This window comes from Enoplosus armatus, chromosome 15, assembly GCF_043641665.1.
Source record: "Enoplosus armatus isolate fEnoArm2 chromosome 15, fEnoArm2.hap1, whole genome shotgun sequence".
NCBI lineage: Eukaryota > Metazoa > Chordata > Actinopteri > Centrarchiformes > Enoplosidae > Enoplosus > Enoplosus armatus.
Genome location: NC_092194.1, coordinates 10,815,472 through 10,842,796, shown reverse-complemented (window position 1 = coordinate 10,842,796; position 27,325 = coordinate 10,815,472). Strand labels below are relative to the sequence as shown.

At 41.3% G+C, this 27,325-nt stretch overlaps 1 protein-coding gene across 1 annotated transcript; it reads left to right on the top strand.

The window, feature by feature from the left end:
• The first annotated feature begins 1,974 nt into the window (after positions 1-1,974).
• evla (Enah/Vasp-like a) lies at positions 1,975-26,520 on the top strand. Its single transcript, XM_070920557.1, has 14 exons — positions 1,975-2,063; positions 14,153-14,321; positions 15,322-15,502; positions 20,534-20,591; positions 20,904-20,959; positions 21,822-22,763; positions 24,252-24,505; positions 24,686-24,801; positions 25,076-25,103; positions 25,525-25,567; positions 25,686-25,746; positions 26,040-26,094; positions 26,198-26,255; positions 26,399-26,520. The coding sequence occupies exons 1-14, from the start codon at positions 1,975-1,977 to the stop codon at positions 26,434-26,436; spliced, it is 2,148 nt and encodes a 715-aa protein (XP_070776658.1). The 3' UTR covers positions 26,437-26,520.
• The last annotated feature ends 805 nt before the right edge of the window (positions 26,521-27,325 follow it).

Sequence of the window (27,325 nt, the reverse complement as noted above, 5' to 3'; positions counted from 1 at the left end):
GGCACAGGCGTTACTGTGAGCCCCAAAAAACAAATCGTTGTTGACTGGCGCTCCTGTTCAACCAATCACTGTTGACTGTGACCCTCATTTAACCAATCACAAGTGGCATTTTCAGCTACAGAGTGCTCTGTCCCGCCCCATGGCGGTGTGTGACTCTGTGTCGTTTGGGTTGTTTGCGCTCACCACGGCATATAAGGTCAGCATTTAGAGTGGAGGCCAGTGACCCAGAGAGGTCAAAGTTCAAAGAGTAATAATCTGTCATCCTCACACTGGAGTACTGTCAGTCCTGTGTGTGTGTGTGTGTGTGTGTGTGAGAGAGAGAGAGAGAGAGAGAGAGAATCTGAGTGGGCGTGTCTTGCTCCTTATGAGTGTATTTATTGCATGTTTTGATCACATTTGTTATATTTGATGATGTTTTGATCATTGCCTGAGGAAGACCTGTAGTTAAAATGAAAAATCGAAACATCACTAATAAAACTGATACCAATATTGATATTTGAGAGTTAAAAAAATCCAACATTGAAATATCAACCACTTTTTCAATTATATCAAAGACACATTTTGAGCAGGACATTTTACACATAAACCAGACTAAAAATCTACAGCTGAGGCACAGCAGCGCCTTGAGCTGAATGCTAATGTCTGCATGCTCACAGTGACAATGCTAACATGTTGATATTTAGGAGGTATAATGTACCATGTTCACTATCTTAGTTAAGCATGTTATCATGCTAACATTCGCTAATTAGCACTAAACACGAAGTACAGCATGTGAGATGGGAATGTCACTTTTAGTTTAGTTTAGTCATAAACCAAAGTGTTGGACAAAGGTATTATGATTCATCCCCTGAGAACTATAAATGTTTGTTTCATGGCATAATTTCATAATTTCATCCATCCAATAGTTGTTGAGATATTTTAGTCTGGACCAAAGTGGTGGACCAAAGGGCCACGCCGCTAATACGGCTAAAAATACTCCTCTCTGTGCTCTCTGGACAAACACTGTTTCTAAACTACCTCAAACATTTTTGTGCTGCAATGTCTTGTTACATGGCTGCCATTGTATACATCAATAGCAACATATCAGCAATAAGCTAATATAGGCCGATTTATCGATCCAGCTCTATTTTTAATTAATCTAGACTACAGTCTGGACAAAGTCCCTCCAGCCAACGATAACACTGATGACTTCCAAAAGGTCCCTCCTGTGCATCAAATTGTGATTGAACGTTAGAGTTTGTCAATTACTCCGTGTTAATGGACGTTCAGCACGCATACCTCTTCCAGTTAATGTGTGTTGTACATGTTGGTGTATCTTCACCCGCTACATGTGTCCTCTGAGGTAGAGGGCATCCCAATCAATAGGTAGCTGACCACAGTATGGACCGCTGGTTGTTAATACAGGCTGTGCTTAATACTGGGTGTCTATGGCAACAGCAGGCTGGACTCAAGAGGGGGGGGCGAGGGGGTAACAGCAGCACAACACACTCACTAAACATTAGTGTGTGTGGAGGGGGTGTAGAAGCTGGTTGAGACGGATATGAGGTAATCTCCCTTGGGTTAACAGTATGACAATAGCACAGAGGTTCAATCTCACACACACACACACACACACACACACACACACACTCATCTGTTATGCGGTCAGACAACAGACTGGTCAATGACTTCATCTCTGCCAGTCTGTCCATCAGTCATCTCTTTGTTGCTGGTTGGATCATCACAGTGGATGCAGCAGTGCAAGAATTCAAAACTGAGGGACGTTTTTTTTAAAATCTTGTTCCATTTCTAAGTGGATGTTTTTTTGGTAATTTGTGCAGCCGTCGCTCTTGTTTGTAATTCATGTGGCAGGCTTTCAGCAGCAGGATTAAACGGCTTTTAATGAGTTATATTTGTAAGGTAACCGAGCAGCACAAGAGGAAGTTTGTGTCGTAGCCTGCTGCTGTTGTTGTTTTTGTTTTCCTGTTTACCAAAATGGACATACATCGGCTCCAAGTGCTCCGCTACTGCCTCCCTCAGAGTGTCAGTGACTCAGGGTTGTTTTACAGCCACATCGCTGCCAGGTTTGTACCGACACTTTGTATGACAGTGTGTGTGTGAGTGTGTGTGCGTGGTCATTTCGACTTCCAGAATATGTCAGTGATAAGTTATGGAAGTTAAATGTCAAAGGCAGCATGTACATTGAAAGCAAAGAGAGATGAAATCATTTTGGGGTGAATGAAATGGAGAAAATTATAATTCAGACGTCTGATAGTTTGGTCTGCGAGGTTCGATCATTGTGTGCAAATAAAGTGTTATTAGTGATATATACAGTGATATTCCAGCAGCACAGACGGGCAAATCTTCCCCTGTAGTGTTTTAATCAGAGCTAAAATACTAATCTGTAATCTTAATCTGGCCTCAACAAACTGTCGTTTAGACCCCGAATTTAGGTTATTTTGGATTAGTTACTGTGTGCGCGGATAATTTGATTTGGCACAAAGCTGCAAACAAAACAGCTCTTTGTTAGTATCTTGTGTTGAAGAGTTAAGTGTCAGAAGTTGTGACTCTGATCTGTTTTGATGATCCTCTTTTTTTTTTTACTTTCCTCCCGCCTCGTCGCATCTTTTCACTCAAAGCCAGAGATGCTGCCAGAGAGATGCAGCCTACTGTGTGAACATCGAGCATCTTCTTTATTTCAAACACTCGGCAGCCTCACATAGAGCATCTCTGCTGTGTATGCGCTCCATACATGTTTAATTCACACATGTATTGAAGACAGCATGGCTTCTGGCTAAAATGACAGCCTCTCGGGCCAGTGCCCTTCTCCTTCTCTCTCTGCTATCTGCTGGCAGGGTGGAAGAGATGGAGAGAGAGGGGAGGGAGGTTTGGTCGCTGCTGCTGTCCCAAATGAGAACTGTAGGATCAAACAGCTCTGTTGGCTGTCTTGTTGTCATGAGGGAGAGGAAGAGGGTGTTGATTTAAAAATAAAGGACAATGAGGTTTTATGTGTACAGTATGTGCAGCTGCTGCTTAAAACTGACCTGAACCACTCATGTAGGACACAAGAACCTGCCTGGCTGTTTAAACCTGATAGAAGCAGCATCATGACTTTAGCTTCCTAACTGATAGCTGCGATAGTCAGATACAAAAACATTTAGATAAACATTTTATTCTTTGTAGATTTCAGAAAGAATCATTGTCAGTTTTAGAAGAACTGTAAAGTCTGTGCAACATATCAATAGACCCTCGATGTGGATTAGAAAAAAACTACTCAATAATAAATAATAAAAACTATGGATGGGCAATACAATATATACCATGAAATGATAAAATGTGTCAATCGTCACTGCGTTTATCCTTTTTAACACATTATAATACAAAATGGTTGCAAATCATTGTGGGTAATAGTGGATTTTCTTTCTATGTGATGCAGTTTCTTGATTTTTCAGGTATTTAACTAATTGGATTAGACAAAAACAGGCATTCCTGTCCTGTTATTTTATCTGTAAACCCCTTTTCAATTGATTTTTCTGAAAATTTACTAGATCATGATATATATCAGGAAAAAAACAAACTGCACACACCTTGACACAGGAAGTTATCCATGTCCAGTAATCCTAATCCAGAGTGGACAGAAGTCACAGTAATATAAATATGATATGGAGAAACAGAATGACAATACGAAGCACATGAAGAACACAACATACAGTATTACAGTTTATTATTACCATTATTACCATTTGTTCATCTTTTGTGTTGCCTTGATGAATGAACTGTTTTCACCTTTTTATGGGTGTGTTTTGGTGCCAGCACACCTGTAATCAGAGTCACTAACTTGTATTTCAGTTTATTGTAATGTGAATCACACGGTCACGGAAATGCAGAATATGGGTCATGGATTTCCTATGTTCCACTATGTTGTGTGTGAATTAAAAGTAGCTCTGCAAACTGATACATCATGCCATGAGATCAAGCTTTTTGCACACAAGAACTGGGACATTTAGCTAAGAACATAAGCACATTAATGCGGTTTGCATTAATGCCATTAAGACGGCGGTACTCTGCGCGCTCTCTCTCTCTCTCTCGCTCTCTCTCTCTCTCTCTCTCACCCATTTAGGGCTTAATCATAGCTCTTTGTACAGCACTGTACTTTGTGTATCATTGGGTCAGAGGTTAGAAAAACACACTATGGGGAAGTACAGTTATCACAATCTGGACATCATGATGGATCAGGGATGTTGAGGCTTTGGTGACATTGCATAGATTATGAGAATCTGAACTGCTGCTGTGCCAGTGTATAATAGGCGTGTTGTTAGTGGAGCTGTGATGCATTCGTGGAGGAGATGGAGATAATTTTATGCCATAAAAAGCTTAGTTTTAAAGTCTTTGAATCCTCATTATTGTGGTCTTAATCATAGAAAGTCTTATACATATTCATACTTACAGTAGAAATACAAATGTAGAATTTGGCTCTATATGAAAGAAAAATAGGTCTTTGGTTCAGTCTCGGGAGAAAACTTTTTTATTGAGTGTAGAGTGTAGTGAGTTTTTATGTTGTTGCCAGCTGAAAACCTGCAGTGTGGGTGGTTACTGTATTTAGGTTTTTGGGTACTGTAGTTGTTTCATTGTCTATAAGAACACATTTTTAAAAAACAACTATACTCAAAGGAATGGTTCACCATTTTGGGAAATATTCTTTTTCACTTTCTTGCAGACAGTTCGATAAGAAGATTGACACCACTATCATGTCTGTACAGTCGATATGAAGCTACAGGAGCCAGTTAGCTTCTCATGTAACTCTCTGCAAGAAAGCAAAAAAGCGCATTTCCCAAAATATTCCTTTAAAAATGTTCAAGCAGACTTGATGAAAGAAAAAATAGTATAATTTATTTATGCTTATTCCTTATATGTTCCCATTATTACTTATATACTTAAGAGATATCAAGTTTGTTTTTTGCATAAGTCCTAAAAGAAGCATCATGCATCTACAAAAGTAAAGACCCAGAGAAAGTCTATACAGGAAATTAACAAAAACTTGTCATCTTACAAACTACAAAACTTTATTTTTCACTTAAATTTTCTAGTTGGGGTACCTTTCTTAGCTGGGACACTTTTGCACAGCGGTGCTTTTAGCTAAATCCTAACACTAGCATGGCAAGATGCTCACAATGAGAATATGCTAATGATTAGCAGGTACATTATTCCAATTATTTATAACTTCATCCTGATGCGTCAATCTGTGTACCAAATTTCACTGCAATCCGTCCAATAATTGTTGAGATATTTCACTGCGGACCGACCAACTGACATCAAGTAAACAAAACACAATAGAATTGTATAAATGTTAACAGTTTCATTTGACATGCATGGCAAAATGGCAGCGGGGTTGTGACCTGGCTGTAGATCGACACAAGACTTTAATAATAACTCTTTATGACTGTATGTGACTCTTCTTTTTTTAATTACCGTGTTCCATGTATTTTAGTAGCTGTGTTACATCCCATGCAGCAACATTACAGCAATCCCTGAAATCTGGCATCTATCGCATTTCTCACTGTGTCTTTCAAACAAGACAACTGTGCTTAGTTTGCTCATTTACAAATGCCCAGGCTTCACACTGTTTCTCAGCAATAAAGTTGGCTTGTGCTGTTTTTAGTTCCCGCAGGCCTCCTTCCCTCCGTGTGCCTGTGAACAGTACTTTCCCCGTGGAGCAGATTAGAGGTCTTGTACGAGAGTTAAGTCCTGGTTAATTTAGATTTAAGACTGCAGTGAGGTAATGATCTGCCTGCCAGGCTCTGTCTCTAATCCAGCAAGTCAGACAGACCTCTTCCCCCTGTCAGCTGGACCCCAGCACCCACCCAAACACACATACACAGGCATCCATACTGTAAATGTATACACCCCCACATATACTATACACAGACGGTGGCTTTGCCCTGCCCCAAAATTCCCAGTGATCTCTGGAGGCTATAATCCTCATGGTGAGCGTAATAATAACAGACAACTAACTGAATCCATACACAGTAACCAATCTGTGTTGGGAGGGGGGGGGGGGTTAGACAATCATAGTGAGGACATTCCTGCATTGTGACGACACTTTGGTTGGTCCTCACTACTTCAAAGGACTATTGGAAGGTTAAGACTTGGTTTTAATGTTAATTAAGTTTAGGTTATGTTACGGGTTGGGGTTAGGCATTTAGCTGTAATAGTGAAGGTCAGAGGCCATGGAAAGCATTATGTAAATGAGGTATGCAAGTATAATTGGATGTTTTTGTCTGCGTGTATGCAAGTTTGTGTTTTTTTTAGTTGCCCTAAGCTGGCCCTTCACTAAAAATATCAATGCATGTTATTCTGGGTGTACGTACAGTATGGGTACGATAATATGGTGTGTGTGTGTGTGTGTGTGTGTGTGTGTGTGTGTGTGGGTGGGTGTATAATTATGTATTTCTGTTCCTGTTTGAAAAAAGAGTGGCAGGACATCATAGAGCAGACAGCCTCAGTCTCAGCAAGATGAAGCTATGAGTTGAAGTGCCACTTGAACTTCTGTTTGTGCTTTACATTTCACAGTAATCTGCAAGGTTATTAGGCCTGTTTATATCCCCCCTTATGTTCAGGATAAACCCAAACTGGATGGATAATGTAGAACATGCTTATTGTACAGGTTGAAGTGTATTAAGTTGGTGTAGACATAGTTTGGAGTCTTTCTCAACCCCAGACAGCCAGATTGCAGATATGGCAGCATATTGCTCTGCTGAGATAAACACTGTCTACCTGAGGATGCCATTGTTTGTTTACCAAACCTTGGATTGACTTATAAATCTTCCCTGACTCTGACTGGATGTCTCTATTAGCTACAGTACCAACCAGGGATGCATAAAACTGTGTAATTATCACTACTGCTGCACAGGAAGCCTCTCTGGATGCTTTTGTCCCTCTCAGCTGGCTTTCGTTGTACAGGAGGTTATGATATTCTTTTTAAAGCAAGTTAATTAGCATGAAATGAATTGATTAATTGCATGAATTAAGTTGTCACCAGCTGTGCAGGTCCACTGCTGCACCTCTAAGATGCAGCAAATAATCAGGATTCATTCTTTGCTTTGTCTGTACATCTGATGTGTCAGTTAAGAAAAGGATTTATTAGGATTTTCTGTTTGCGTTCAGCAACTATCAGCTTTCATTATTTTAGGCATCAGCTTTGCTAGTTAGCTAGTTGAGCATTGACAGAGACATGAAAGACATGAAGAAGGACCTGAGTCTGGTTACACAACGACCAGGACTCGCTGATTTATATGCAGATGATACTAGTAAATCATTTTCTTTAAAGCGAAAAGGTTTGGTCCTGGGAGTATTTTCACATTTTCCTAGTCCTAATCCAGTGCCAAAGAAACTCAGGAAAGCTGTTTTTGTATGTAGTTTGTAAAGTAAACATTTAGTTTAGCCTATTTAGCTGGGTGCCTGTTGGATAAAGAAGCAGCTGTGGCAGGAAAATGTAGCTTCTCCAACACTGTGGGTTTAATACTGTGTATTCATAGAGGCATTAATTCTTGAAAAATTGTTCACCAAAATCCAACAATAACATTTTTTTTGCTTCTCTGCTGCTGTGGCTACAGGTGCAAGCAGGAGGTGGATTGGACGTTTGATAGGTTATACATTTATTCATAGAGAATATCATCAGCTACAAGTATAGTATGGTGAGGAGTCCTGGTGGCCTACAGGTTTCAGTCAAGGACCTTTGTTGCATGTCGTTTACAATCTGTGTCTCCTCTTATTTCCTGTCATTTCTCTACTGTCAAATAAAGCCATAAAATGCACCAAAAAATACTATTAAAAAGAATACAGAAATAGCAATGTGAAGTTTATTAGATCAGCCATCCATCTTTGGAAAAATATTTAACTACGTGTGAGTGGAGCTGCTACATGACCACATAAACATCCTGTAATTGAGCTAAGCTACGCTAACAACACTATCCAAGGAATATTTAAGGATGGCTATGGGGGGCTATGACGATTTATGCTGATGACTAGCTTTGACATTATACAGTGCTACAGTGCATTGCTTTTGCTTTTGTATCACAACATGTATGGACCTTTGCTGACGGCACACTTCTCTACAGCTTTGGTAGCCTTTGGTAGTTTTTTTAACATTTAGTTTTCATCACAGAAACAAAGGCCTAACGAATCTGAACTGCTGTCATGAGCCGGCCGTGCGGGGCTGTGTTGAATGACTCATCATTTGTTCGGGTCTGTTCGGGTGCCTTCCACTGTGAACCAGCAGGATGAAACAATTACCCCAGCAACAAAAGCTAATTGCCATGATAACAGGAGCTCTGCCCTCAGGGGCTACCCAGAGAGAACGCCACATACACCCCACCACCCCAACCCACTCTCTTAGTATGCCAAGGAAACACTTTCCCAGCCTAAATACATCCAGTGATCTAATCATGAAGAATCACACAGAAACATGAAACTACTATTCATAAATATGCACACTCAACCCATCATGTGTATGGTCATTTGTTGGACGGGATCAGGTTCAGGCATCATTTCTTCCAGCACTGAGATTTCCACTAATGGACTGAAAACACACGGCCATGACAGTCAGAGTGTGTATAGGATTTGTGTGGAGGAGGGTGGGGTGAGGGGGGGGCACATATGTCTGACCATGTGTGCAGGGAAGTGCTTTGCTTAATTCAAAAGCCTGGGAATGTGGCCTCCTTTTAACCATTCGCCTATGAGGCTTATTTGACATGAGGAAGTGCTCAGTGTGGCAGAAGCCTTCATATCCTCTCTGCCCTTGTTTTTCCTCTCTGCCGTCTATTCATCTCCATCTCTCTCTCTGTGCTCTGTACTCCTTGTCTTTTCTCTTCTCACCCCTCTCAGGCTGACCGCCTTTTGAGGTGAATATTATTCAGCCTCCTCAGAGAAATCTGCTTAGTCCAGCAAAAACAAGGTGAAATGCTCAGACAGGAGGTGTTGGCCAAATCCTTTTTAAGAACCAGACTAGCCCTTCAAGCTCTGCACCGATACAAATATATTGTCAGCTAATAGCTACAAACCTTACAAACAACATGTCAGATATTTGTGCTCGTCTCATTTGCCTGTCAATGTGGTGTGAGAAACATACAGTACTCCTTTTGTTTATTCATGAGCTGGTAGTGGGGAAGTGCTTATGCATTTTTAAAGATGTAGTCCATAGAATACACAAGAGGGAAAATACCAGCAGGCTTAAACCTTTAAAGGATTGGAGCGGCCTGATGAGAGAAACTGCCCAAATGATCAGTCAGCTGTAGTTCATTCCAGCTTTCTGCACCTTAGTGAAACGGCTTAGAGCGGCTATAATCAATATTTTGATATTAACAACGGTTCACATGACTGCATATGTGAAAGGGGTCGCTTGTAGTGATGAACCCACAGAGAAATATTACCTGACTACAGTTCCCCTCATCTCATGCTGCATCTCTTGTCTTTTAGCTTATCGGTTTTACAGTTTAGGTTGCAACTTTTATTCACTCACCGCTCTCATAAGTGTCATTTTCAGCAGCAGCAGGCTCTAAAGTTAGCAACTAGTGAGCATAGTCGAGGGAGCATTTAGCAGCTAAAGAGACAAATATTTCCCTCAGGAGTTGATGGAGACCAAAACAGAGCTAAAAGGACAGAGAATAACGGTATTATATTCGGCAGGTGACCAGAAACACGACAGGTGGCAAAACAAAATTAGTTATAGGCCTTTTTCACACCAGACATTTTGACTTGTCAAAGCAAGAAAAGCACAGGTGGAGTTAATAACATAAATGATGGCTGCTCTCCATTTAGGTTAGCCAGTTCCAGGGCTCTGGTATTGTGCTTGCTCACTCCCTTACATGGCTTACTGGGACATTTAATGGAATGGAGCCATCGTTAATGTTATTACTTACACCTGTAAGTCAAAATGTCTGCCGTGAAAAGGATCTATTGGAGGCTTAAATCACCTTTATCTTGCGTGTCATTCATCATCTACAAAATCGATGTAGCATAAACAAAAGTGCCAATTTGCAACATGAATTTTGGCTTTTTAAGTTTATCATGGAACTTTAATTCTTTCATTTGACCTTCAGTTCTTCCTGTTGTGTACATCCCTGCTCTGAACATCCGTTTGATTCGTCACGTTATTTTAATGTCACTGAATGTGATTTTCAGCAGTAGCTGACCTTTTTCAGATTATGCCGTATCGCCTGCTCTGCCTTCATCACAAACATATAGTCACTCTGTTTTCTTTGCCTCTCATCTCTGTCATCTCTTTACTCAATCACCCTTTTTTTTTTTCAGTCGGTCGAAGCAGCTGTGATGTTAGGCAGCTATCATGTGCCCTATTGTGCCTTGTCTCCTCTCTGTCATGTGACCTAGAGAGAGTCCCCCACCCTCAGTAACTGGATCACACACAGAAGCATTTAGCACACTGTCAGAAGTGATGAGAAGTCTTCTTTTTTTTTTCTCTTAAATTAGTGGAGCTGCTCTGTTAAGGTTCAGCACTTTACTTAGTGCAACCAAAGGAACTAACTAAGAGAAATCTCAGCTAGATCACCATCCCTTTCTTTCTTTTGCTGTACGTCCCAGGATGTATTGATTGAGCAATGTACTGTATGTAAAGAAGGAGCAGACGAGACGCCCGCTTTATTTCTGACTGCCTGACGAGAACTGAAACCGTCAGAGTCAAGCTGGAGGTAGTCCATCCCTCTGGCCCAAACTGCTCCAGAAATAGGGCCTGTTTTTGTAAGAAGATCCATCACAGAGATGCAGCAGCCACCTCCTTCCTCCCCTCCCTTGCGTTTCCCAGCGAGACTCTGGTGGTCTGTCGGGTCTCTGAAGTGGAGAGAAGTGTCTTTTATGTGATTAGAGTCTAGAACTTATTTAGAGCTGTAGGAAACATGATGTCTATAGTTATCCCTCATGATTTTGCATTTAGAATAGGAGGTTCTCCTTAAATGTAGATGCAGGGAACGTTTCAGATTGTTATATCCTCCAGCCTGGCTTATCAGTGATGAGGTAAAGGATGAATCTTTGCAACAAACAGTATTTTTTATTTTTTCTGGAGTGAATTGTTGGGTTCAGATTCTGTGCCATGTTTGAATGTATTTGAGGAACATCACATTCACATCTGCTTGTGTTAATGACACATGTGTTTCCTGTTTGATTTTGAAGTTCCTGTTTGTCCCTAGATGGAGGATATTTATTGTGTAACCATTTTCCAGTCATCAGCATCTACACTGTCACACAGAGATTGAAACAAACCATCTCTTCAATTTGATATTTAACAGTATACAAAACATCTCTGTGCTAGAATCATTTCCATGAATAAAGTGTGTTTTGATGTGATACTGCTGGTGGTTAACTCGACAACAGTTGCAGTGGGGAATGATGGACATTTGACAGAGGGAGGGTGGTTGTAATCGTGGGAGTTGTTGCTGAAATCCATCTGTCAAGTGAGCTTTAAAGGCTTCTCCCTCTGGAACGACATGACGTCGCTGTGCAGTTCATACTCTTTCTAATGTTGCATGTAAATAAACATCTGTATACTCCTGTAATGTGTCACACAGGTTATTTACCTCAGAGATGAGAAGATTTTTAGATAAAAGAAAAGATGGAAGTATGTTGATATTGAGCCCTCTGTAGCACTGAGAACATGTAGCATGTTTCATTCTGAATTCCTTATTTATACTGTACAATTTAGGGGAATTCATCCAAAATGCACTATATATCAAATATATCAAATGCGTATGACCAGTCTGCAACACTCCCACAGCCTTGTCTAACATAGCACAGCTTCTCTTTATTGGAGAAGATGTGCTGCGTTTGAATGAAGCCGGTAGAAGATCTGCTATCTCATCACTGCTGAGATATTTGAGGCCATTCAGACGACCGCAAGGGAACTGGAGAGCAGATGATGGCAGGAAAGTGAGAGGAAGCCGGCTGTGGGGGGGGGGGGTCTCTCAGGTGTCACGCTGTCTTCCTCCTGCAGAGCGTCACAACGCAGGAAAAGGTTGTCGAAGGAGGGGGGGGGGGTCACATGTTGGCATTTGAATGTTACCGGCGTCCTCAGGGCCTCAAAACAAGTCCCAGCCTTCTGATAATCACTGTGAAAGACAACTCAAAGACTGGTTATATATCTGCTTATTCACATATCTGCTTCCTCATTTTATTATTTCTGCCATCTTTATTGTTAATGTAATTGCACTAAATTGCTAGGGGTATAACATTACAACGTATAATCTCGTTCACTTCAGGCTTTCTGTTGTTGTCGGTTCTTGTCATAATTTCGGGCTTTTTTCATGCTCTTAAGTGCTGCTTTTATTTTGCGTCACACAGTATTATGCTGTGGGGAAACCTCTCTAATGGGGTCAGGCATATCTCTAGTGTATCATTCTTCGTCTTGGTTATTGTGTTATTGTAAAATTTGATCTAATAATGGATTTAAAATGTGACCGTGAGACACAATCTTTGCCTTATTGAAAATGTATCAAATCACAAGAAATTCGTAACAGGTTATACAAAATTGTACATTTTAAAACTGCAACACTTAGTCAATTAATCGATTTCTCAATCAAAGAAAATACATGGTCATTTTTCAAGCAAAAATTCCAAACATTAGCTGCTTGTCATTGTAATATATGATTTTTGTGTTGATCAGACAAATCACAAAATTTGAAGACGTCACTTTGGGCTGTGGGAAGTTGTGATGAGTGTTTTTTGCTACTTTTCATAGATTAAATGATTCATTACAATCAGCAGGTGACGAAAGTCATTTTAAGTTTAAATTATTAATGTCCAGCTCTGTTTCCACCTTATCCAAGAACTGTTTCTGCTGCAGTGAGCGAATGTATGTTTTGTTTTATTTCATCTCATTTTATACAAACTGTAGCCAAGATTAAGGCACTTGAATACCTCGACAGGCAGTGAGCACATCAACAATGCTCTTTAGTTTTGCTTTTCTTGGCCCTCATACCTTCAGGCTTCTAATGTGAGTCTGACTGCCAGAGAGATGGGCCCCAAGGTGTTGAAAGTGAAAATTAGAGAAGCATTTAGTCACCTCACAGGTTCTGCACGTTAACCTCACCTCTGCCAGGCTACATCACCTCTCCACCTGCTGTTATGTGTTTCCATACTGAGGCAGTTTTAACACCTTCAGGCATACACAGTGCTAAGGTCATAACGGTAGTCACACATAACACATATGGCTCTATATTTTATAAACTGTATCTCTTGAAAGTGGTCATTTTGTGATGTGATTTGTGTGTGTAAACCACATAAGTCAAAGACCAAATGTGTCTTTTTTAGTGAATGAATTCCCTCTCAGTTCTGTGGTTGTGAACACATCATTTTATGCTTCCTCCTAGCTGTGTGCGTGTTGATGTGCGACTTTTCATTTGCTTTTTTACCAAATGAGTCTCCAGCTGGCATTACGCTTACTGATCAAACACTTTTTTTTTAACACACTGTATCATTACCCCGACACAACGCGCACACCCTTCTGCACTGATGCCTTTAAACATTTCTTCATGTGCTGTAACGATGCCACTACGCCACAGCAAAGGCCGGGAGGGAAAGGGGAATTTTCCAGGGTTCAGTTTTAGGTTGAGGTCTTGTTTATAACTTTTAAAAAAAGGCAACCCTCCCTCTCTACAGCACACGCACACTGTCAGATTTCTACAGTGGCAGTGTGTTGGTCCTAATGTGGTAACTTGTACTGGTAGCTGCAGAGAGGTGTGGCTCCCCAGTGACCCACTCAGCTAACCAGATAATCATACAGTAACTCTGTTTCACTGGTTTCATTTTATTGACCACCATCACATTTACACTATTCTGGTCAATAGTATGAGAATCAACAGTGCAGTGAAGCATCTCTATAATTCAATTTTCTCTTCTATTTACAGAAACACTTTCCAGCTATTTTCTGTTCAATTAGCTTTCATTGCTCAACTTAGTTTCACATAAAAGCTTCTTTCAGGATTCTTTTTTAAAGCTGGGACATAGTAGTCTCTAACAGAAGTAGATATTTACTCCTGTACTGAAATAAAAGAAACCCTTCATGAGAAAATACATTAACTGGATCTCTTCATGTATCTGCACAGTCAACAGAACAATGGTACAATATTTGACTGGACTCTGGTTGTGTTCTGTCTCTCTCCTCCACCAGTGAACAGAGCATCTGCCAGGCGCGGGCCTCGGTGATGGTCTACGACGATGCCAGTAAGAAGTGGGTGCCCATCAAGCCCGGGCAGCAGGGCTTCAGCCGCATCAACATCTACCACAACACTGCCAACAACACCTTCAGAGTGGTGGGCGTTAAACTGCAGGACCAGCAGGTGAGGGATGCAAGTACAACAATCAGCATCACCTGGTGATGAGTTTAGTGTATATAGACCTCATATAACCTCCTCCCTCAGATACATGTTTACAGATCACACGTCTGGATTTCAGGACTGATGAACATCGTGATGAGGCATTTTAGTTTACTGTTCGTAGTTCTTTCTCTCAAACCGCCATATGAGATCAATGATAGAGATTCCCTCGTTAACATTCACGTGATCAAGACGATGTGGTTACAGAATCTGTCTTTATTGGGTTTATTTACATTGAACGATGGGCGTCCATATAAGTTTTCAGTAAGTGTGAAGTCGGATATATATATATAAGTTTTCCAGTCAGAATTATGACTTGGAAGTTGGTGTTATTTTTATTATATGCCGCTATTTACAAGTCAGAAACTGAGAGAAAAATACACAGTTGTGCCTTTACTCAAAATGCAACATGTTTTGAGGTTGTATTACAATTCATGTCTCTTCCTCTTTTATGGTGAATTTAATCTAATATGATTGTTGAATGTGCAACACGATGATATTAGAGTAAACTCTAGTTCTTTGATGACTCCAAAACGTGATGCTGATTGTTCAAAAAAATCCTGCTTTCAAAGTGCACATCTGGTCTATTAGTCACTTAGTATAATCATGAGAAAATTATACTAAGTGACAAAAAATCTTGTTTTGAACACTGATTAACAGAATTTAAGTATCCCCATTAGACATTAGCTGGGTCTTTTTAGAGGAGCTCCTTGGGAACACTGGTACTATAGAGGTTAGAAATTCAGAGTGGAGCAGAGGGACACTGGTGTTAAACAGCTGGTAAAATGTGGGTGAGAAAATAAGTAAGAATCTCCCTCCACTCCTTCAACACCAACTGCTGAAGTACATTGAGGGAAATACTTCATCAACAATTGTCAATACTTTACCAACATGTCTCTCCTACCAGCCAGTTGATCAAATCTACATTTAAAGTCACAGATTAACTTTCCTTCCCCTGTTGCAGGTGGTGATCAACTACTCCATAGTGAAGGGCCTGAAGTACAATCAGGCCACCCCGACCTTCCATCAGTGGCGTGACGCCCGCCAGGTCTATGGGCTGAACTTTGCCAGTAAGGAGGAGGCCACCACCTTCTCCAACGCCATGCTGTTCGCCCTCAATGTCCTCAGTTCACCTGACGGTGGAGGTAAGGATTCATCATATGTGGTTTAAATGAATCTTTTGACTACTATTCAATGAATCCCATTACACAGTCCACTCTATTACCTTTTCATTATGGACGTCCTTCATGAAGCACTGAGGCCCAGATTTATATTTGACTTCCTGGGAGGCTGGGAGGTTTTTTCAGGGACATTTTCTTTCATGTTTGAGTCAAATTTGAATGGCTCGGGAGCGTCTTGTAGCCGAATGGTTACGGTGACCTTTGTCGCACGTCCTACCCCTCTCTCTGTCTCTCCCCTTCCGTTTCCTGTCTATGATGCTGTCTGATAAAGGTCCCCCAAAAATAATCAATCAATCAACAAAAAACTTGAATGACTCTAAATAGAGATGAAATGAGAGATTGAAATTTTTGAATCTTAACCTGGTTTTGGAAACCTGCTAATGGAACCTTTAAATGGATTTTGGTTCATTTTACAACCGACCGTCTGTAACTGTGTATAACTGTCATCTGTGATCAGTTTAAGTCTATTTTTACTCTCAAAAGAAGGTCAGATAACCACAGTCACATAATCCACATAGTTTTGAATGTTTTCAGTTTGTTTCGACTACTTTTAACGGGTAGTTCTCATCAAACCCGTTAAACAGGATGTACACTGATACTGCATACAGACAGCATGTTGAATAATGAATAAGTGAATATTGAAGCGATACATTTAGATGGCACAAATAATCGAAATTGTTGATTATGTGTCCACATTCAATACACTGCAATGTTCAAAGCCTGTGAAGTGGAGCTACTTAACTAAGCTGTACTACCCTCTGCTGGTTGCTAACGTATACTGCAGCTGCACACTAAACCAAACAATAACAACGCTATCAGGGGCTGGATAAAAGAAGATAGTTTTAAGATGATTTGTTTGATATTATCATTTTCATTGTGATGCATTACTTTTCAGGGCTTTTCAAAGTAAAACATAACAACCCTGTATTACAGGGAAGCAGCATGATTAAAGACATGTAATTAATTTGACGGATTTGTAGTTTTTAGAGGTTTTAAACGTGGACAATTAATTCTGTTAGAACCCTGAACTGTATTTGAGGCCAAACTCACGGCTACTCTTTTAGTTTACTAAATAGCTTCTGACCAGCTCTGGTTACGAGCTACTTATAAGCTGTGTGTGTGTTTGTGTGTGTGTGTGTGTGTGTGTGTGTGTGTGTGTGTGTGTGTGTGTGTGTGTGTGTGTGTGCATAAGATATTGAGAGAGAATATCTGTGAGTGTTTTAACTGCGGTGTCATCCCATCCTTGTGAGTCTGCTATTGGTGGCTAAAATATCCCATATGGAGCCTTGATGTCGTACCCCACCGTGCTCACACGGCAGCCCTCCTTTTTTTGGGAGCATTCGGATGTGGGATCATGGGCCTCATCATGCAAGGCAAAAGTGTCTCTGTTCACAGGAAACACGTCCTTACTTACTTTACCACATTTTTTATGCAATTTCTTGCTGAAAGAAGTAAAGTAGTCACATAGAAGTTTCTCATCATGCTGACTCCAGAGATTTCACCTGGTGTCCTCAGAAGGGTTTCTTCAACCATCATCATCCTCAGTAAGTGTTGTGCTGTAGAGAAATACGTCCACTAGTCATGCATGTTTGCCATGGTAACAGACATGACAGCATTAGCCATTTTCTCACTAGGAAAAAGCTGTTTGTTTGGGTGTGTAGGTACAGTGGTGGAAAGTAACTAAGTACAATTACTCAAGTACAGTTTAGAGGTACATGTACTTTACTTGAGTATTTCTATGTTATGATACTTCTACTCCTCTACATTCCAGCTGGAAATGTTGTGCATTTTACTCCTCTACCTTTATTTGACAGCTGTAGTTACTTTTCAGATTAAAACTCTACATAAAAAACATATAATAACCTTATGAAATACAATGCAATAGTTCCACGAGCTCCCAGCCTTTTTTCATTTTAATTTAACCCAATATTACACACAAAAGAGAGTAGAGTCCAAAAAATGAATACAAATGTGTGTAGAAGAACTGTTCTTCTTCATCTTTTCTACCCTACTTTTAAAAAAGAAATTGGCCTGTAATTATATGTCAAAGAAGAGAAAAGTGGCCTCTGATAAACCTTGTTTTTTTTTTTAAAGGATTTTTTGTACACTTCTGCCAGGAAGGGGAAGGAGAGTCTGAAAATGCTGACCTGTTCAGACAGGAGATTTACTGTTCTGTAATGAACCAAAGGTAGTTTGTAAACAGGTAATCCTAGACTACGCTTGTAGTCTTATTATCAGTGATTTGGGGAAAACTAAGAGACATTCGAAGAGCATTCAGATTCAGAGTCCAACTCCAAATTAAAGGTGATGGAAGACATTTTAAAGTGATTGTGTCCCTCTGTCTGTTTCTGTCTCTGTTGTCCGTAATCCATCGTCTTTTAATTTAGTGGCCTTGTGGGTGTTTAAAGAAAGAATGATGCAGTACAAGAGGGAGGAATAATAGATTTTTCTTTGATCACATAAAGACAGCTCATTCACATTGTCTCCAGAGCTGCCATGAAATTCTTACAAGTCTGATCAGGCCCTCTCTTCCCCTGGGCTTCCTGTTATTCCTTGACCTTCACGATGGCAACCACCAGAGCTGTATGCTATACACCATGTCAGCAGTAGAAACACAAACACACCCGTACACATATGCACAGATACAGATGCAGCACAACATGATAGGGGTGACTACTGTCTCCTTTACTTTGACCTTGTTAACGTCTGCAGAATAGTTGTGAACTGTTAATAAAAAGCCCAGGTTGTAAATCCCTGAAGTCACACTTAAAACAATACATGCTTTGTATCTGTATCTTTATGATTTTTAATAATTTTTTGGAGATTTATGTTTTGCTGGTGCAAACAAATTGAATTTTAAAAAACGGATGTCATGCCGAAACAGAAGGCCTTTATTTACTGTCATCTCCCTCTTAGCACCACATTCATTGTGATCTGAAAGCTTATTCAAGATCAGAATTGCTGTTCTAAAATGTTTAATTAAGCCTGGTCAGAGCAGAACAGTCTCTTCTTGCAAAGAGAGGAAGTTTCTTTGCTGTTAACCCTCAGGATATTTGCTAAATTTAATGTGCAGCTTTGGCAACAGAGCACATAATTACAATGAGCTAACGAGCAGAGTTCAGGGGAGTGTCAAGGAGCAACGGAAACTAGACTATTGTCTTCCAGGCGTCACTTGTTTTATTCTGTGCTTCTTGTTATAGTAGCACAACAAAAGCCATTCACCAACCAGGTCAGCTGTGGCAGAATATATTGAAGCATGTCATTATCAGCGAGTGATACCTGCATTCAGCTTTCTTAGTTACTGCCTGATGACACAAACAAAAACACCACTTACATGTGAAGGGTTTGGAGCAAAAGTCAATTTTGTTTATTTAACCCAGAATTACAAATTCGGGAAAACAGGAAAACATGTCACAAGACTTTTAACATGGACCAAAAAACACTTCCTGGACAGACAGACATGCCATATGCACAGTGGGGGAAAAGCAGTAACATAACAACATGGAGAAAGAAAATTATAATATACGTTACATATTATTCCACTTTTTTTGTGTGTGCATCAATCTCAAAGTGTCTTATTATCAGTTTGTCAGTTGCAATAAGCACTAACCTGTATAAAAAGGTGCCATCAAATAAAGTGTGGTCGATTGATTGATCTGATTGATTGAAGTTTGATATCATATAACATTAAGTAAATATTGAAAGTAATACGTTAAAGAGTTTGAGGCAAAAGGAGTCACATTTTAGCCAAAAACTTTCATAATACATTAATGGAAAGCTCTTGTTGTGCTCTGTCTGACAGTCTAAAGGACACATTTGATGCAAAATTACAATGAATGTGAAAATACTAACAATTCAAGTGAAAACCGAATACATTACATTTGGTACATAAAAGAACAATTCAATGGAGGAAAAAAAAATCCCATGTAGTTATAATCGTCACTTTCAGCCCTGTCCGAGATCCAGACTGTGCTTTTCAAACTGCAGTTTGAAGCCACAGCTCTGCATCATGTTGACACTGCCCCCATCGCCCCGCCCACCACCCCCATGCTCCAGACACAGCCAACAGAAATATCACCCGTGGGTGTTCTTGATGTCACGGTGGGCCAAGTTTAATGACTGGTATTCTGGTGATATGTGATAAGCGCTCCCTGTTAATAGCCGGGGTGAAGACTGACTGTAGTTGGTCAACAAGCAAAGTGCTAAACTGAGATGATCATGTGGCTGTTGGTAACTTCATTAAACAATGTTGACATAGTGTCTTGAACGCTGATAGATTATCTTTTATACTGGCTCATGTGTTTGTGAACTGTAGCATGTGTTGTACTTCATTTTTGCATGATATTTCCGCTCTCTTTGATTCTCTGGTTTACAGCTGAAATTCCTGTCGCTGGCAACATGTCGAGCAAATTACATTATAAACAGCTTGTCAGCTCTCTGGGGCAAAGTACCTCACATGATGCCTGCTGTTCATTCAGTAAACACAGCTTCTGTTGCTGCACTCTGGGACTGTTTTATATAAGATGCTAATGAGTTTGAGGGCTTGTTTACAGATGGAAATGTATCTCATAATCACTCCCTATTGATCTCACACATATATTACACAGAGACAGACTGAAAGATGTTACATAGATAGTTTTCTATGTTTAGACCTGTTCAGTGACCAGAGAAGAGAAAGAAAGATCAGGAACAAGGAAGAAGGGGGAGGAGGGAAGGAGAAAATGCAAATAAGCAGTGAAACGGTGAGTTTAGACAGAAAAAAGAAAGTTTAAAGGGACAAACAGTGGAGGCGTGAGGCGTACCAGGCCTCTGCCGCAGACTCTCTCTCTGTAGCACTCTCATATACTGCAGTAAAGGCCTGTTCAGCACTAACGTTTACACATAAAAGGAGAGCTGCGGACTAGCAGTTAAAGCACAAATGATGGCTGATGTGTGGATTGATTGTTTTTGTGTTTTTTCTATGTAGTTGATCTTTTTTCACCTTGTGTCTTTCAGGTCCAGTCGTCCAGCGCCAAAATGGGCCTTCCTCAGAGGAAAGTGAGGCACAGAGGAGGTAGGATTTCTAACCACTGTATACAAGAGCACACATGAAGCTGTCTTTGCACAGAAAATCAAACATGAATACATACATTATTAAAATTCTGAGCACATGGAAGAAGACATTTTAGATGGAAATACAAAGCGTTCTCCTGCTACTTCTAATCCATAGAAACCCCTTCAGATCTTAATTTAAGGACAGTGCAGCCACTGGTCTGTTAATCATTGATGATCGTGTTATAAACAGAGAGGCAGTCAAACTACACATTAGGCTGAATTTATCGAAAACAGACGGCTTAAAGAGCAGTGACATCCTTCCCATTCATAGGATGATGGAGCAACATCAGATGCACAAGGAGAGGGAGCGACGAACGTCAGGATCAGGTGAGGCTTAAACAAACACACCCACACCCAGCTGTATTAACACACACACTCTCTTACACAAACTGCTCTGGAGACCAACATGAATTGAAGGCTGGCATAGCATTTGCTCCTAGCTACACAAACATTTTAGGAAAAAAATTCAACAAAAAACCTCACAGCACACTCCAACTGTCAACAAACAACCTTGCTGGGGAGTAAATGGATGTTTGCTCTGCTTTGTTTTTTTTATGAGAGGGAACTTATCAGTGTTGGGTCAGGCAAAGCACACTTTACTTTCCCACAGCAAACAGGTGATTCCAGACCCCGATAACGGTAGGTTCCGAGAGGTAAACAGGCTTCCCTAGTGTGGTTTGTGTTATTGTTTCCCGCCTTAGTTTCAACCACTACTCCCCAGTCTGTATGCCCTTATGCTTTTTTATCCATGCACACATATAAATGTTCAAGTCTGCCCCTAAAATGCACATACAGACTTAAACATCCTCCTTTTGTCCCTGCTGTCAGTGGCGATATCAGTACCCCCCTGTCCCTGCAACATGCTCTACTGCCATCTCTTTCTTCCAGCTACTGTTGGGGGGAAATGCCATATGCTTTCTGACCATGGCTCAGTCATGTTGCATTCTGCTGCTTGTTCTTTTTATGATATTTTGATTCTTTCTTATTTGCTATTGGCTTCCGTTTTTTGGATTGCTCCTGATTTTCTCATCTTTACTTGCTTGGTTGCTCAGTCAGTTGCTTTTCATTCTTCTCACGTTTTTCTCTTTTCTGTTTTCCTTTGTTTGTTGCCCTCCTTCGTCCTCCTCTTCGTCTGCATCTCCTCTTCCTTTCTCTCCTCTCTCTGTCTTTCTCTCTCTGCCCGTCACAGTCGTTTCCACTCTCCAATATAAAGTCTCCACCCCTCCCACCCACCCAGACACTCCTCCTGAGTACAGACAGTACAGGGCTAGCACACTGCCACCCTCCTACGTCCGCGTGGCCTCCTCCTCTCCTCCCTCCTCCTCCGCCTCCTCCTCTCCCTCTCAGGAGAAAGAGGTGGGGGCTGTTAGGGACAAGGCCCAGCTCTCCTCCCAGCTCTCCACCTCGCTCGCCTCAGCCTTTTCCCCAGTCCAGGCAGGAGTGACCACCCAGGGCCGACAGGTCCGTCAGATCCCCCTGTCTCCTCCCACAGCAGCCCGCCACCTATACCTTCAACAACAGCTGCAGCAACAAGACATCATGCTCCCCCCTAAACACGGCACCTGGTCCGCCTCCCATTTGCAGCAAATGTACGCCCAGTTGCCCCCCTCCTCCTCCCCTCCAGTTATGATGGCCATGCCTGTGAAGCAGGGTTTGCCCCCACAGCCCGTCCTCCCCATGGCTCACCCCCTCCCGCCCCTGAACACTAGGATGAAGCCCCCATCTCTTGACCCAAGCTCCGTGACGGGCCCTCACCAGTACCCCCAGCACCAGCCCCACCCTTACTCCAACGGCCAGCCAGACGACTCCTACTCTCCTCATTCTCAGCACCTGCCACTCACCCCGCAGTACTGCGAGGCAGTCCCCATGCCTCCTCTGATAGGTCAGACAGCCCCAGGTCCCGCCCCCAGCCACCAGCCCCAGTACGCATCCACCTTCCACCCTCAGCAGCAACCGCATCCGCAACAACAACAACAACATCAGCAGGTGTACTACCAGCAGGCCCAGCCCCCCACCACTACCTCCTCCTCCTCCTCCTCCTCACCCCCCTCTTACACTGCCATGTCTGACGGGGGCTCGCCCAAGAAGACCCCCTCCCCCGTCCCCCAGCAGGCCCCCATGGTCAGCAGCAGTAAGTATGAGGAGGAGAGAGGAGGAGGTAGTCTCTCAGCAGAGGGATGTTACATGTGTACAGTGTCTGTGTGAATGTATGTGTGAATGTATGTATGTGTGTGTGTGTGTGTGTGTGTGTGGGATGGGTCAAGTGGAAGGGGGTGTATTTTCACCTCACAAATAATGCTACACAAGAACATGAAAAACACCATGTGTACACAAATACATCAGCCCTTAAAGCCCCTACACACCTGTAGTCCACCCACACAGGTGTTTTCTCTTGCGTTGTCTAATTAGACCTCCTCTCTCCAACTGTTATCAATGTGCATCACGTTTTGTGACAAGGATATCTCTACCCAGCGTTAATCTGACCAGAGGTTTAATCAGCCAGAGTAATTGGAAACACCAGTGTGTGTGAATGACAGTGTAGAACCGCTTTCTATACATAGTTCTCCAATTTCAGCACAATGCAGCAGGACAATTATAGGCCTTTGACTTGTCAATGCACGAATCAGCGCACGTGTTGCTAACAACATTAACGATGGCTCCGTTCTGTTACCGTGTGACAGTGAGCCAGCATGACCCTGAAACTGAAGCAGCTAAATGGAATTCAGACGTTGTTAATTGTTATTTATGCCTGTGATTTCACTAATGTGACGTGTCAAAATGTCTTCTGTGTAAAAGGCCTACACACCTAAACATACAGGCCAGCCACCAAGGAGTTTTTATGACCCAGTACTTGAATGAAACCTGACCTCAATCCAGCTCAACAAGTGTTTCATGTACTCAAAAAGAGTTGGTATCATTTCAAATCTAATGTGCTAAAGTACAGAGACAACACAATAAAAATGTATCACCATCCAACATACATTTTTTAGATTGACCTCCATTTAGTTATGCTCTGGAAGACTTTAAAACCTTCATGAACAGATCAAAATCAACGTTTTGTCACCTTTCTTTTGTCACCACAGTAACATTATTGTTACATGGTTATGCAGTTGCAGGCTGTTTTGACAGCTCTTGGTATCACAGTACATTCAAGGAATAAAAAAGGATTTTTTTATTGTTTTATTTGGGTGCCGCTGACACTTTCACAAGCGACGTCGCAAACATAGGCAGTGTTAAAGGTTAATGTGCAAGCTTGAGCAGTTTCAAAACCATCCCCATCTGCAACTGTATTACCATGAGACAATACTATATATTTCATACTGCGCTAAAATGAAATGAAATCCATGGCTGCCTGTAAAGTAGAAAATCTAAAAACTTTTACCCATTTTGCCTTCTGCTTATAATCAGCCAGTTTACCTAATAACCAATATCCCTCTCCCCATGAACACCTCTACTGTAGTGTGTCAATCATTTGTGGCTAGCAATCTTGTAGTAAGCAGTTTTTAGGCATATAAGTACATATCATTCCTCAGACGGTCTTCATACAAGCTTCCAAGGGGCAAGAAAGGTAAATCAACTTATACAGCCATTAACCAATCTCTAATTCTGCCCCTTCCAGGCCCCCCTGTCTCTGCAGGTCACCCATCTATGCTTTCTGTGGCACCTCCTCCAGCTGCAGCTCCAGCACCCATGGCTGGTCCTCCAGCCCCACCACCACCACCGGGTCCACCGCCCCCAATGGCAGTGCCCCCACCCATGCCCCCTCCACTGCCCACTGGTGGAGGGCCTCCTGGGGGCCCGCCCGGGCTCCAGCAACAACCCTCAGGACTGGCTGCAGCACTGGCTGGAGCCAAACTACGTAAAGTACATAGGGTGAGCCTCCGTGGTTAAAGCTCCGGAGATGTAGGTCCAGTCCTTGTGGTTTTATTTAATCAGTAGTTAATTGTTGAAGCCATGTTATTTGTGTATTTTATGGGCGGGTAAGGAGACAAAGAATGCTCTCACTCCAGAAACCTACACAGCAAAAAAATCCTTTTATAATGTGTTCTTCAGGATGAGAGCAGTCCGCCCGGGTCTGGTGGCAAAAGTGACTCTAACCGGTCTAGTGGTGGCAGTGGTGGTGGTGGGGAGGGACTGATGCAGGAGATGAATGCCTTACTAGCTCGCAGGTAAAACTGCTACACAAACACACACACACCCGTCACCTTTCCCTTAAATTAATCATGCAGAGAAACATAAAATACCTGTTCTGTCACATACTATACCAACATTTTCATTTCAGTCTTCCTTTTCCTGCTTTATTTGCTGTCAATGTTTATCTCAAAAAGTAGATAAGCTCTTGTACTAGTATTGTATCCCTGTCTCAATCTTTCTGTACCAGTTACTGAGTTATTTGCATGTGTATCTCACTGTTTGCTCATGTACTTGTTTCCCCCCTCATAGACGGAAAGCTTCAGAAAAACCTGATGAAGTAAGTCTTGTGCCTCAAAGCAAAAGTTTGACAGTTTGGGGAACAGTCCAGCATATGACATAAACTACTGTTTTTATCTTTTTGTATGGATTAAACAAACAAGATATGATATGTTAATTAGGGCACTTTAGAGGGGCTGATTGGGCTGATTTTGTTACATTCAGACAGAGCAAAGCTAGCAGTTTCCCCATGTTTCCAGTCTTTGTGCTAAGCTAAGCTAATCGGCTATTGGTGGTGGCTTTATATTTAGCATACAGATATGAGAGTGGTATCAATCTAATTTAACTCTCAGCAAGAAAGTGAATAAGTGTATTTCCAAAAATGTCAAACTATTCCTTTAAGATGGGATTTTCAATCTAACCTCTCTGGGAAAGCTGATTGACTGTTGTGTAGTGATAATTAATTTCTCTCTCTGCTGCAGGACGACTCTAGTGGTCGAGGGCCAGGTCATCAGAACTCAACAGGTACAGAACAGCCTTCTCACCAGATTATTGTATGACACAGCCAGTACATTATTTTTATAAAACTACAGGTTTTAAGATATCTTTTTTTTGATTTTCTGTGTTCTTTCCCTATCGTCAGATGCTGTGAAGAAGCCATGGGAACGATCCAACTCTGCAGACAAGTCCTCACTGGTGTCCAGGTCTGTAGATACGAGGAGGAGGAGGAGTGAAGGGATGCATTTGCTCTGCATATGAAATAGCAAACCGCATTAATCTCACATTAACCACAGATTTCAGCATGAATCTCATCCTTTGCACTACAGGCACTAGTGCAAGTAACAGAAAGTAATTATTGATAGAAGAAGAATTGTCTAAATTGTGGTTACGTTTAACTAAAAAAACCTTTCAACAGCACATAATCCTTAAATATGTATCCACTGAAAAAAGACTTGGCTGCTTTTATATTCGATGAATTTATTCTTTTGTGTTGCAGAGTGAGACCCATCGGCAGCACTAGTGAAGACACAGAATTTGACAGGATGAAACAGGTTGGTATCATATTCTAATGTGTTTTATTACATAAAGGATTTTATGGGTTTTGTACTCTGTAAATTAACTATGTTGAACTCATGAGCAGGTCTTGTTTTGCAGGAAATTTTGGATGAAGTTGTGCGTGAGTTGCATAAGGTGAAAGATGAAATCATTAATGGTAAGCAGCGCTTGTAAAGTTCATGTTTAATATTCAATCTTTTCCACACACTAGTTTTTACAACTCACTGGCATGAAGAAGATTGTTGATTAATAATTCGCAGCAAGCAGAAAGTTTCACTCTGTCGTGTTCTTTTGCTGCAGCCATCAGACAAGAAATCGGCAGAATCAGTACATCCTAATCTCATCTGAGCAACAGTAGGGGGAGAGCGAGAGGAGGAGCTGGAGGAGGATGGACATGCAGATGCACAGACGCGAGGACCGGGGAATGTTCTCTCAATGTTTCTGTGACCTCGCGAGGCCATGATGCAAGTTGCAGAGATGTTGTGCCAACATTTGAGTCTGCTGGACAGCGAAAAAAAAATGGAAGAAAGAAACAGAGAAGAAGAGGAAGAGAAGAGAGGTTAATGAGACGGAGGAGCAGAAGGATAGATAAAGAAGGATTAAAAGGACTGATGAACTCAAACAGAGGATGGAAAATGTACTAAAAAGATGAATTGAGGGATGGACGGACATTCGTGCTGAGTTTGGTGTTGTGGTCCTCTCTGTGCACCTATAGACTCAGTCAGCCCAGTGTTGCAACTCTTTGTTCTCTGTTCAGTCCAAGTCTTAAGAAGAAAATATTTTTGTTTTCTAAGTTTTTACTGTTTTATTATTTAAAAACTGTGGTGATAATGATGATGCTGTTGATGACAATGAGTATTTTATTGATATTATAGAAGGAGAAAGGAATCTTGCACACCATTTTATGTCAGCCTTTTATATTTTCTATTATTATTTTTTCTTTAGTTTGTCCCCAACTATTGGATGATAACAAGCACAATTTGGGCATCGTGGTGCTGCAGACTCACCTGCCCCAGACTGGCATATTTAACAAACAAAAAAAAAGGCTTTTTATGACCTTGTTCATACTGGTGTTGTGTGTCTAACCTTTTCTCTCCAGAGATGTTGGAAAACATGTTCATGTTTGGACCACAATTAGCAACTTAAATGACCTCTTTCCTCCACATCCAAGGTTTAACACATTACAAGTGAGCAATTGATCGATTTTCTTCAAATTAATCAGATAAC

Bases quoted from the DNA above. Each gene is read 5' to 3' on its own strand.
- evla (XM_070920557.1), top strand. From the start codon at position 1,975: ATGGACATACATCGGCTCCAAGTGCTCCGCTACTGCCTCCCTCAGAGT. The intron at 2,064-14,152 runs GTTTGTACCGAC...CTCCTCCACCAG, and splicing joins TACAGCCACATCGCTGCCAG to TGAACAGAGCATCTGCCAGG. The intron at 26,256-26,398 runs GTAAGCAGCGCT...CTTTTGCTGCAG, and splicing joins GAAAGATGAAATCATTAATG to CCATCAGACAAGAAATCGGC.